The 12,114-nt window shown below is 32.0% G+C and overlaps 2 protein-coding genes across 2 annotated transcripts; one reads left to right on the forward strand and one right to left on the reverse strand.

Annotated features, from left to right (window-relative positions):
- Nucleotides 1-143: 143 nt before the first annotated feature.
- LOC129913499 (zinc finger protein ZFP2) lies at nucleotides 144-5,426 on the reverse strand. The gene is made up of 6 exons (XM_055992223.1): nucleotides 5,185-5,426; nucleotides 4,916-5,110; nucleotides 1,834-2,141; nucleotides 1,635-1,769; nucleotides 486-596; nucleotides 144-417 (listed from the first exon to the last, which is right to left on the reverse strand). Exons 1-6 carry the CDS (start codon nucleotides 5,317-5,319, stop codon nucleotides 297-299), a joined length of 1,005 nt encoding a protein of 334 aa, XP_055848198.1. The 5' UTR covers nucleotides 5,320-5,426; the 3' UTR covers nucleotides 144-296.
- A 2,203-nt stretch (nucleotides 5,427-7,629) lies between these two features.
- On the forward strand, nucleotides 7,630-11,328 carry LOC129916062 (zinc finger protein 483-like). The gene is made up of 6 exons (XM_055995826.1): nucleotides 7,630-7,854; nucleotides 7,923-8,159; nucleotides 8,222-8,532; nucleotides 10,750-10,884; nucleotides 10,945-11,055; nucleotides 11,121-11,328. The coding sequence occupies exons 1-6, from the start codon at nucleotides 7,702-7,704 to the stop codon at nucleotides 11,218-11,220; spliced, it is 1,047 nt and encodes a 348-aa protein (XP_055851801.1). The 5' UTR covers nucleotides 7,630-7,701; the 3' UTR covers nucleotides 11,221-11,328.
- The last annotated feature ends 786 nt before the right edge of the window (nucleotides 11,329-12,114 follow it).

Raw genomic sequence — 12,114 nt, forward strand, 5'->3', positions numbered from 1 at the left:
TTACTATAATCTCGACATTGAAATTGCGGTTGGCAATGGTGCAATGGATGTAGTGCTTGACTGCTAACATAGAGGTGTGGGTTCGAGCCCAACATACAAACTCTCTCTTTCTCTTTAATATTGAGAAATATAAACTCAAAAAGTCTGCTTTAAATACATACATACATATATTTTATCATTTATAATTTAAATTATGCTTAAACATACAAATTATGGTAACAATATCTTATTGTTGCGGTACGAGAGGTTATAGTGGTGTCGAATATTATTAGGCTAAGAAATATTTATTTGATTTATTATAAAGGTTCACTTTTTAATAGCAATTTAGTCGCTTGCGGATCATTTTGATGCTGTAAAGTTTGAAGATGGGCCCGTAAGTGATGTAGTTGAGAGAATCTCTTTCCACAAAGATCACATCTAAATTTAAATAGATTAAAATTTAAATGTTGGTAAAAAGTAATAAAATAGAAATATTTATTACTTACGTAAACGGTTTTTCTCCTGTATGAGTCATCATGTGTACTTTAAGAACATTTGAATATGTAAAGGATTTTCCACATGATTCGCATTTGTATGGCCGTTCATTTGTGTGGATTCTATTTAATAAAGAAAATAAGCAATAAGTCTAAAGGGGACTTTAAAATTTAAAATAAAAGTAAATGTTTATTTAAATAAAATAAACAGCCCTATTTTGCTATTCGATTCACGTGAAAGTCTAAAATAAGAAGCGTATAAATGGGGGTTTAAATTAACCTTAAGCAATTTTTTTTTCTTTAGAATTTCTAGAACAAGCGGAAACAACGCTTTGCTTTCGAAGTTTTTCAAAGCCAGTTTGACGTGATAAATAAAGGAAATCTTTCAATTCACGTGAATCGAATAGCAGAATAGGGCTGAAAATCTTTGTTTCCAGGCACCATGTTATATGCCCATATAAAAATTTGTAAGAGTATAAAAGGGGTGTTGGGGTCATGTTTTGAACCAATAACTAAAAAGACATCGTCTTGCATTGGTTTATAAACTTTTTTAACTGATTTGTTAAGTATTTTAAAAGAACACGCCATTAATTACGACATTAAATTAAATTTTTTCATTGCATTATTCATCCTTTAGTTATTTGGATATTCTACATTTTTTCTCTTCACCAATTTACATTACACCCCAAAGTACACAATATAAAACTTCAAAAGTTGTCCTTGAATCGATCATATTGCAATCATCCGCCATTCTGAACAGTCAGTTTACATCTACCGGTCCTAGTTCTAAAGTTAGTAGTCAAATCAGTATCAACTTATTTCTTCACCCAAGTACTAGGTCCCAATACTGTCAATTTAGCACAGAGTACTGGTCCTTAAAATCAGCTAGTACCTATTTTATTATTTATATGCGTGAGAGGCAATCAAACCAATTCATAGTGACGACAAATACGTTCGTCTACTGGCATTTTTGGGGTTTTATAAAAAAAAATTACAAGTACCATGCAGTTTTATTTATATTTTGTGTTAAAAGAATACAAGACTCTATGGACTCAATTCTCATTGGAAATCAAAATTTCTTTACTATTCGATAGCAGTCGTTTTGAATAAAATTAAGAATTGAATTTGAAAAAAAAAAAAAAAATTAAAAGATTTACATACCTTTCATGTTTCACGTTAGTGGATCTATCTGCAAATGTTCGGTCACAGTATTGGCACTTGTAAGGTCTCGCACCTGTATGTGATCTCATATGACGTGTAAGTTGAAAATTCAACGCAAATGCTTTTTTACAAATCCTTTAATATAAAAAAGAAAGAATTTTAATTCAACAATATTCAAATAACACAGACAAAAACTTACTCGCACTCAAATGGTTTTTCTCCACGATGTCTGCGCATATGTGCTTCTAAGCAATATCGCCGCTGATACGTATTCCCGCATACCTCACAAATGTGTGTCTGTTTTTTGTTTGTTTTTATTACAGCCGTCCCATCTTCACCCATAGAAAGTGTTTTACGGGGTTTAACAGTTGGTTTCTGTTCCACTTCACTATCATCGTCAGAATAAGCTCCATTGTCTTTAAGTTCTTCATATGAATAATCTGAGTCGATTGCATCCTTATCATCTAATTCTTCCTTGGACACTTTTTGGTATTCTGTTTTAGTGGTCTAGAATAGAGATAGTCGAAATATTTAATTTATTTATTGTTATTATTACAATATAAATAAATTTATATAATAATTAAAAACTATTAAAGCACTAGCTTCCAGGAATTGCGGCTTGATATAATAGAAAATAGGTATTAAAAATAAAAAGTTATAAAACTATGTATGGAGCTGGCAGAGGTCTGTGAACTTCACAGATCTAAGTAACAAAGTTTTGTCATATAACAGATTCGATTTTAATTGTTGATTAAATTGTGTATACACTCTTAATGTTGCCAATAGAAGGTTTTGATAAGAGGTCGATTAAATTTTTATCGAAAAACGATTTACATAGATCATTGATTTTAGTACATTCAAAGAATTTTTTGTTAAAATTGGACTGGATTAGCACAGATGGCAAGGTAAAGCGCTTTCTTTCTTTAGGAAATGACTATACGTCAGCCAAGTCGGAGGCGTAGGAAACATTTGTTAATTTTTTTTTTTTTTTCTTGTGGGGTACATATTTTGAATAATGGTGTGTGTATGTGTCCCATTCTTCTTTTCTTTTATGTTCCCATTAAGCGTGGTACGCTGTTCGCGATAAATTTTAGCCGAGATAAAATTCCCATACAAGTTATCGATAATTTGTATGAGATCCATTTTAGCTCGGATAAAATTTATCGATTATTTGTATGGGAGCTAAAATTTATCTGGAACAGCGTACCAGGCTAAAGTATTGATTGCTTTGAAGAAATCTCTTTTTGAAGGTGGAATTTGGGTTATATTTCCCATTTCAGAGGCGTTTTTCGCAGCGTTGTCTGCTAGATCGTTACCTTTAATACCAGAGTGTACAGGAACCCAAAGCAACACATTTTGTTTTTAAAGATGTTGTATTGAATTTTGATAATTGAGGGTTGGCATTCCCGATGGCTTTAAGAGTGGAATGCCTATCAGTGCGGATGAAAACATTTTTTTTAAAGTGAGATAGCTATTTCTGTGGCTTTAAGTATTGCATATGCTTTTTTTGAGTAAATTGAGAAATAATTTGGTAGTCTCACATCGTAGAAATTGATTGTTGGTTGGATATCAATATTACTAGTAGCGTGTAGGGCGATGTACATGGTCGAAAGATATTTGGTTGTTTTCTTTAGAAGTAATATTTTTTTGACATCTTCAATTAATGGAGATTTGAATTACTCACAAATAGCAGGTGCGAGGCAAGATGTTAAAAGGTTTCTGCGGTGCTCAATCGACGGAAGGTTAGCTGGTAAGCATGTTTTTTATAGGTGTAGTTGGAAAGGCTTTCAAACTGCTTCTGATTGCGGAATGGTTACTTACTTACTTACTTAGGGTGACCAGCGCCGTAAGGCGGCTACAATCCGCTGTGGATTTGCGCCTCAACCAACAAGCTTCGCCAGCCAGCTCTATCCTTAGCTCGCTGCTTCCAGTTGCGCACGCCAAGTTGATTGAGGTCCCCTTCCACTTGGTTGCGCCACCTCAGACGAGGTCTTCCTCTACTGCGTCGTCCCTCTAGGTTGGAGTCGAAAACTTTCCGGGCCGGAGAGTTGTTGTTGATTGTGGAATGGTAAGATTGTTTAATTGAATCATTTATTTTCAAAACATGATAAGTCCATGATTTTAAATTTTTTAGGGGAAGAAAAAAAACGTTTTATTTTCTTTTGATGTGTGTAGAAAAATTTATAAAAAATATATATTCTAGAACTTTTGCCTAGGTAGAGAATACCGTTTCGTTTTTAATTTTTGGAGCGATAGTTCAAAATATAAAAAATAAAAACGCTTTTGGACTTATCATACTTTGAAAATAAACGGATGTGAAACTAGTTTTAAAATGGGTATACAAATTTGCTTTCATCCCCAGTCTATCACACAATTGTATTTGAGATTAAAATATAATGTCCAGAGTGCTTATTTAACTTTAAAGACGCTTTAAACTTACGATTTTAAGCCAGTAGCCTAATATAGCATTTACACATAAATTTTCAAAAGATGATAAGTCCGGGACTTATCCTGTTTTTTATACTAAAAAAAATATTTCGCGTAGCTGTAAAATCGGATATAATGTAGATGGAGTAAATACTTCATATTTTGAAGACAGACGTGGTTATCCTTAGAATAACAATTAAGTAAAAAAAAAAAGAATTTTGAAAAAAGTTTTGAAAATAAATGATTCAATTGTGCCCATGATTATGAAAGTGGACTTAGTCACTTTTTGCATTGTTTGAAGAAAAACTTACATAATAATTTTCTTATAACGAGTTAGTTATATTTCTTTTATGAAATCACTAGAGGAGCAATAAAGAAGTTTATTTACTGCAATTTCGCTTTCAAATAAACTTTACCCCTTAAATAATAATTATTTTTAGGCTAGATTTGATGCCATTTTTAGGAGTGACTTAGTCCACTTTCATAATTAAGGGCACAATTATTTGAAGGGTTGATTTAGTTTATTTGCCGTAGATTACCAATCCACAGTCAATTTTAGATAATATTATACTATTAGTAATATGAACAAGTGTATTTGGATGAACTACATTTTTTTTTTTGTAGGATAGAAGCTAGTTTCTTTTTGAGTAATGTACAATGGTTTTTAAACTGAATTTGTTAAATATAATGCCTAAAATATTTTTGTTGTTAACATTGGGTATTTGATATGAAAAATTAATGTTGAATGTATTATGTACAATTTACTTTTTTACAAACGTGTAAATGTTTACTTTTATAGATTGACTATTTTGTCAAGTTTAACAATGTTAATGACTAACAAAATATGAACTCACTGGTATTCGACTCAATGGTTTAATATCCAACGTTTCTATGGTCTCCTCGTCTTCATAAGAAGTATCACCTTTTGATACAAATTCATGTAAATAATCATCAGAGTTTTGACAAATTATACGAAATTTGTGAGCAATGGACAAAAATGCATGGCATTTTTTACAGATCATTGTTGGAAATTCATAATTTTTTGATATCTTAAAATAAATTGAAAGGAAATTGGAATTAAAAAACAATAGGAAAATATAGAAGTAAAACAATTTTTGTATACTTTTATTCCGCCACAAGATTCTATTTTCATTGATATCGTCAAATTGTTTTCATCTTCTTCAAATATTGATTTCATATCATCTTCACTTGCTTGTAAACATATTCGGCATACTGATAAATCTATATTTACTTTCATTTTTATTTATTTATTTTTATTAAATTGTTTAATAAATAAATTTTATGTTTTTACACAAACAGTTTGACTTGACTTGACACACATAAAAAAAAAAACAAAAGTTGAAAATGCAGTTCAAATGGGAACGTTCAATGAAATTCAGACTAGACAAGAGACAATTTTTTTGTTTTGTACAGAATGGCGTTCTTTTTTGTATATTTTTTTTATTTAAAATGCTAAGGGACCTCACACACTGGAATAGTACAGTAGTGGTATGGAAAAAGATAGCTCAAATTCTGACAAGATATACGAATGCGGAGTGGGGCAAAACTTTTGATGTTTATAGCCTGTTTTCACTACATAAGCCTGGTACGCTGCTAGAGCTAAATTTTAGCTCCCATACAAATTATCGAAAATTTTTAGCCGAGATAAAATGGATCCCATACAAGTTATCGATAACTTGTATGGGAATTTTATCTCAGCTAAATTTTAGCGCGAGCAGCGTACCAGGCTATATCAAATGAGATAATTTCGCAAATGAGGTCAGTTCAGATTTCAAATTAAATTTTTTGTCTATACGATTTGACATTCGAAATGAAATAATTTGCCTAACGGCCATATTATTCACTAGTTTAAAAAATACATCTGGATGTACCTAAACAATGTCAAATGTCAAAAATATATCCGATTCCATAATGTTCACTACTTAAATCCAAACGTAAATCCAATTTTTTAAATCCAAAGTTAAACTGCTCTCTGGAGGTCTGTTTAACTTTATAAATCCAGATGTAAAATTCATTTTCACAGTAGGGGTATTCACGATCCGATGCAACTGGTCTAGTATCATTGCAAAAGTGTAAAATCTTACAACGCACTACAACAACAAAATATACGGATTAAAATTTTACAACAGTCTTGCACTTTTGCTATACCCTAAACCTATTGCAAAATAAAAATACAATAGAGTAAAATTATTTTTGACAGATGGCAGCTCACCGTCTCGTCGCCCATGATAAACAGTTTGTCTTTTTTATTCTATTTATTATGGTTGTCGGCTTGTCGGTACTCATGTCCCGTAATTTAGTTTCTTTTGATGTAAAATAATTTGTGAAAATTAATTAACCCGAACAAAACAAAGAATTAAATTATAAAAAATGGAAAAAAAGAAGAAGCAACAGTGGAGGAACAACCCTGTTAAAAAAAAAAAACATCATGGATTTCATTCATGCTTCAATATTTACTATAGATAAGAAAAGGGTCGTTCACGATCTATTGTAAAAAAATAAAATTTTACATTTTTACTAGGCCTGTCGCACCAGATCGTGAATACCCCTAATTATTTAATTATTTATCATTTGAAGGCAGTTGGGATAACTTTGAAGAAGATATTATTATAGGACTAGGTGAAGATGGACCAGAAATGTCCAGTTTATATATATGATAGCAATTCATAACTTAAAATTCTATTCACATCTTTTCATTTGTACAATTGGGCAGTAAATATCTTATTTTTATTTTTCAATTATTTTGGAGTCGTCACCATATAGAAATCATTAATAAACAAATTCAGATTTTTAGTTTGTTTATTTTTTTCTCTAACATTTCTTTCATTCAAACAAGCATGATTTGTTGTTATTTTTGAGTTGATTTTTCGCAATGAGCCAATAAAATTGAGTTTTTTGTTTATTTTGTTCTCAATTTTATTGGAATGGAGAAAATAAACTCAGAGTCAGGACTTTTGATTTGAAACGACCTATACTTGGGTGTACCGTGTACCCTATAAATAATTGTCGAAATTATCTCATTTGGGTTCTAGTGAAAACAGGCCATTAAATTTTAGTCTGTCGATTGAAAGTACACATAAATAAGGTAATATATATATTCCGAAAAATGTCAAAATTTGTTTGTCAAAAAATGGGCACCAATTTGTCAGGCCGGCCTTTAATTTTTATATTTCAATCGCAGGAAATTTGTTTTTGTTTTAATTTATAAAATGTCATTTGAAAAAATTATAAATTGAAAAATAACAAATTTTCTGCGTGTTTCGTCTCGAAAAATAGTAAATAAATGTTAAAAAATTAGTTGTGTGAGTGGTTTTTCGGTTTTTGTGCGTTTTTCGTCTTTAATTTAAACAATTAGAATTACGGTAGTTTGACATTGGTCGCCAAATTGTCACTTTTTTCACAATTTGGCGACCAATGTCAGTTCGGAATATATTACCTTTTTATGTGTACTGTGGATTGAACGAACCTATCCCTATTCAGAAAAATTTCAGTTACTTGAACACAGCTATTTATAATTGACATTTCATTTTATCTTCTCCCTTCTTCGTTCACAACTTCACGTCACGCACGTTCATTTTCGTAAAACAATTCCAAACAAAATTTTGTACACAAAAAAATTATGGAATCTGAAAAAAGTGAAATAAATTGGCAACTTATTTGCCGAATATGTTTACAAAGTTCAAATTCAGATATGAAATATATATTCGATGCATCCACTACAGCGGGTGAAGTAGATGTTGCTTCAAAAATCATTAAATGCGGTGGAGTCCCAGTGAGTTAACTTTACTTTCAATTAAATTATCTATTTTTCATCAATTTCACGAATCCTTTTATAAACAGGTTGAAATGTTGGATGGTATGCCTGATCGAATATGCAATCAGTGCTTACTTGATCTAAACATAGCATTTACTTTCCAAAACACTTGTCAGGAATCTTATTATCACATGTTAAAGTTTATAAAAACCAGAGAACAGGAACACCAAAAGAATGTCAAAATTGAAGAGTCTGAAGAACCAGAAGCAGAATTTATTAAAGTAGAAACAATCTATAATGATGAGGTTACCTTTTCTCCCGAAGTAACTTAAAAATTCTTTATTTGTTTAATTTAAAAAAAATTTAACATATTTCCCTCATAAAGGCTATTGATGAATCAGAGACATTGGACGATAGTTGTACTCTTGAAGATACAGTTCAATGTGAAGACGTTGAACAACTGCCAGATGAGACAGTTAAAGATCCCATTAAAACTGAATCTTCACCTGCCAATAGTAAAAAAATCAAAAAACCAAGAAAAAGGTCGAAGAAAGAAAAAACGAATGAACCTAGAGGTCGAAAACCTAATCCAATTAATAAATTTATCTGCCACATATGTGGAAATATTTATAGTGTCCAATCAAGACTTAGCCAACATATAAAACGGCATACAGAACAGAAAGAACATGAATGCGAGTAAGTTCTAACAAATATCAATTTTTTGCAAAAGTAACTAAGGCAGTGAAAAATAGTCACGGATTCTTGTCTTGTTCAGTGCAAGCAATTTTTTTTTACTATCTCCCCCGTTTAGGAGGGAAAGGCAATTTACAAAAAAATTACTAAAAACTAAAAAAATATCTTTATGATACTTGGTTTTTTTTTTACTTTTTTAAGCCTAGAGCGAAAAGAAATTTTCCATAAAAAATTTCGTTAACGAAATCTTGAACGAAAAATTTCGTTTTGCTTTTCGTTTTTCAGTACGCAGCTCTAGCGAAAAATATTCGTAGATTCTGTCGAGTATTCTGTCAAAGTCAAAATAAAAAAAATTCAAAATTTATTTAAAATCAAGAAAAATCAACAGATAATAATTTTCAAAGCAAGAAATAAATGAATTAAAAGCGAAAAAACCGTCAACACTGCTCTTGGAGTCAAGAAAAATGCACAGAATAGTAAAAAGTAAGTGACAAATGAGTGAAAACTCTTCAATTTTTCGCTAGAGCTGCCGCTGCGTACTGAAAAACGAAAAGCAAAACGAAATTTTTCGTTATCGAATTTTTGTATGGAAAATTTCGTTTCGCATCAGCAGCAGCGTACCAGGCTTTAGTACTTACAACTGCTTTGAACTACTTTTATCAACAGCCGAACCTAATTAAGAAGAAGTACCCAACCGTACAGTTTTTTACAGCGTGGCGGTGAAAAACTCCAAGAAAGAAAAAGCGATTGGTCCGGACGAAATACCCTTTAAGTTGGGGAAGAAGATGTCAGACATTGGGTTTAAATGGGGATAAGCGCGAAAAAGACAGAATATATCTGCTGTCCATTTTCTGACCCAGGCGGCCCTATTCCGGACATTTACCTGAATGGGATAATACTTCCCAAGTGCGAAAAGTTCAAATATCTTTGATCAACAACCAAGTTTCTTGTGCTAATGACATCAACTTTAAAAAAAAGTGTAGGGTGGATGAAGTGGCGCGATAACTCTACCATCTTCTGTGACCAAAAAATGTCCCCTAAACTGAGAATCCATTTCAAAAGGCGATAGCATACGACGTTCCAACGCAAACGCGAATAAGAGACTGGCCTTAAAACTCATGGAGAAGACAAATGCAACGACAACTGCATTTGGTTGGCCTTAGACATGGAACAATTCAAAACTGAGAATCCTGCCGACGTTTCCTGAGGTCAACCCAGTGAACCTCACGAAGCAGTAGAGTAGCAGTAGGAGAGTTGTGATCCCATCCGAGATCATGCCTATTGGTGAAAATGGACAAGAAGACAAGACTGTGGATTTTAATTTCAATACAAAATTGACTAATTGAGCCAACTACCTCAATTAATTTCTTACGCCCATATTATTGACAAATTTCAAAACAAGTTTTATATCAAAACTTGTTTTGTGACGGCTTAAATTTGGAATACCTCGACCAATTGGCAATTAAACCGAAATTTTATTTAAGATTTTGTCTTCTAGATGTCAAATATCTCTATAATAGTGCCAAGTTTGGGAAAATTCACAACTTCTAACATTCACTTAACATGTTTTGAGATAAAACACGTTTTAAAATTAGTCAATAATATTATGGCCGTTATCAAAAACCGAAAACCATGTGTTCCTATGACTTCTAGTTTTTGAGAAATTTGAAAAATAGGATGTTTATTTTTTTGGCTGTATTCAATAACTTGGGCATTAACAGTGCCACCTAAAAAAATATCTTTGATATTTAAAACATACTTAGTTGGGAGCCTTGTGCGTCTTCAAAAAAACACTAGAGATCCCTTTTACCGGTAAGGAAACCACTGGTGGTTAAGGGAAATAAGTCTGAGGGGCTGGGTTGTTCTCACTCAGATCTCATTATTTAACGTGGGCAGGTAGGCGCTAATGCCAGCAGCTTTTTATTAAAAAGTACCCTGTCTAGTCCGCTTCACATTCGAAATGAGACTCGTTGAGCGTTATTTTAACTTTCTCATGTAAATAAAACTACATTTGAAATGTGTTGTAATATTTTTTTTTTTAAATTTTAGTCATTTTTTAGAAAATTCCCCCACCTTCCTAAACGGGGGGAGATAGACCACCTCCCATAGTTAAAAATGTTTATATTGAACTACTTCTCTATTATTATTTTTCACCGCCTTAGTTATCGTACTGTCCCCCAATTTTTCTTCTTAATCATTTTCATCTTTTTTGTTGGATAGAATTTGCGGAAAAAAATTCGCTGCTGCTGCCCAAATTCCCAGGCACATGAACACCCATACAGGCAATAGACCATACAAATGTAAATTCTGTCCAAGCAGTTTTGGAGATAGCTCAACACGAAATAAACATCAAAGGTAAGTTGTTAATTTATGAAAAATCCATTTAAACTATAAATAGGTTATATTTATTTAAAGAATACATACAAATGAAAGACCATTCAAGTGTACGGAATGTGGGAAAGCTTTTGCGTACACCAACGTTCTAAAAGTTCATATGTCAATTCACACTGGTGACAGACCATACAGGTTTGAAATATTTTTTAGACTCATAAATAATAATACGACCAAGTTTTATCATTCCTCTTTTACAGTTGTTCGGTTTGCGATAAGAGATTCAGTCAACGACATCATCAGCAATCACATGAGAGAACTCATATGAATTTTAATGGAAGAAATGCCAAAATTGACTAATATAACTGACATCTCTATATTACTGTTTTGGCGATAACTACTTTAGATTAGATAGTGTGACTGAAAGGAATAATTTGTAGAAAAAGAAAATTAATTTTTAAATAACGACATTATTTAATTTTTTTCTTCTTAAACTTTATTAATTTAGCCAGATAGATATTGGGAGGTTTCAGCATTCGCAAAAAAAAAAAAAATGAAAACAAATTTTCTTAGAAATGTCTTGTTTTTTCATTGTTCAAAAACTTAGGCGGGTTCGTCTAGTTAAAACAAAATGAGACCTCAGGAATTTATTAAACCGAAATTCTTTTAAAGTAGACGAAACGGTTCTTTTTTTAAATTTTAGTGGCAAACTCTTTTCAGGTTTCTATTCTTCGTTTTCCACAAGCCTGAGTAAATCTCGAGTAAGCTGTACTCTGAATTTTCAGCTTTTTGACCAGATCGATGTCGCAGTATATCCCGTATAGTTCGTCGTTGTATCTTCTCCTCCACTCTCCGCCGATGCACACTGGAACGAACATTATTCGAAGAATCTTTCTCTCTCAAAGCAACCCAGAAAGTTTTCATCCGCTCTTGAGGCATGAGCTAACATGGGCTAATATCCAAATGCTAATATCAAAATGGCATATATGCGAGTAAATGATGGGGAAAATAAAAATGAAATTTTCACAGAAAGTTATGCGCGCATGTTTTCATTATGATTACTTAAAATTTCGTGATCCATTCTCGCTATAGAATTTTTCGTTGGATATAGGTACGATTGGAAAACAAAACTTTCCAAAGGGGTTTTTGGAATTAATTTTTTTGGACCAAAAATAACGGTACTGTCATATACTAATTTCGGAAAAGTTTAATTTTCTCTAAAACGGCTCCAATGATTTTGTTGAAAAAAATCAA

The sequence above is a fragment of the Episyrphus balteatus genome, chromosome 3, assembly GCF_945859705.1.
Source record: "Episyrphus balteatus chromosome 3, idEpiBalt1.1, whole genome shotgun sequence".
In the NCBI taxonomy this organism is placed as follows: domain Eukaryota; kingdom Metazoa; phylum Arthropoda; class Insecta; order Diptera; family Syrphidae; genus Episyrphus; species Episyrphus balteatus.

Bases quoted from the DNA above. Each gene is read 5' to 3' on its own strand.
- LOC129913499 (XM_055992223.1), bottom strand. From the start codon at position 5,319: ATGAAAGTAAATATAGATTTATCAGTATGCCGAATATGTTTACAAGCA. The intron at 1,770-1,833 runs GTAAGTTTTTGT...TTTATATTAAAG, and splicing joins GAAAAACCATTTGAGTGCGA to GATTTGTAAAAAAGCATTTG. The intron at 597-1,634 runs GTATGTAAATCT...TTTATTAAATAG, and splicing joins ACTAACGTGAAACATGAAAG to AATCCACACAAATGAACGGC.
- LOC129916062 (XM_055995826.1), top strand. From the start codon at position 7,702: ATGGAATCTGAAAAAAGTGAAATAAATTGGCAACTTATTTGCCGAATA. The intron at 7,855-7,922 runs GTGAGTTAACTT...TTTTATAAACAG, and splicing joins TTAAATGCGGTGGAGTCCCA to GTTGAAATGTTGGATGGTAT. The intron at 8,533-10,749 runs GTAAGTTCTAAC...TTTGTTGGATAG, and splicing joins CAGAAAGAACATGAATGCGA to AATTTGCGGAAAAAAATTCG.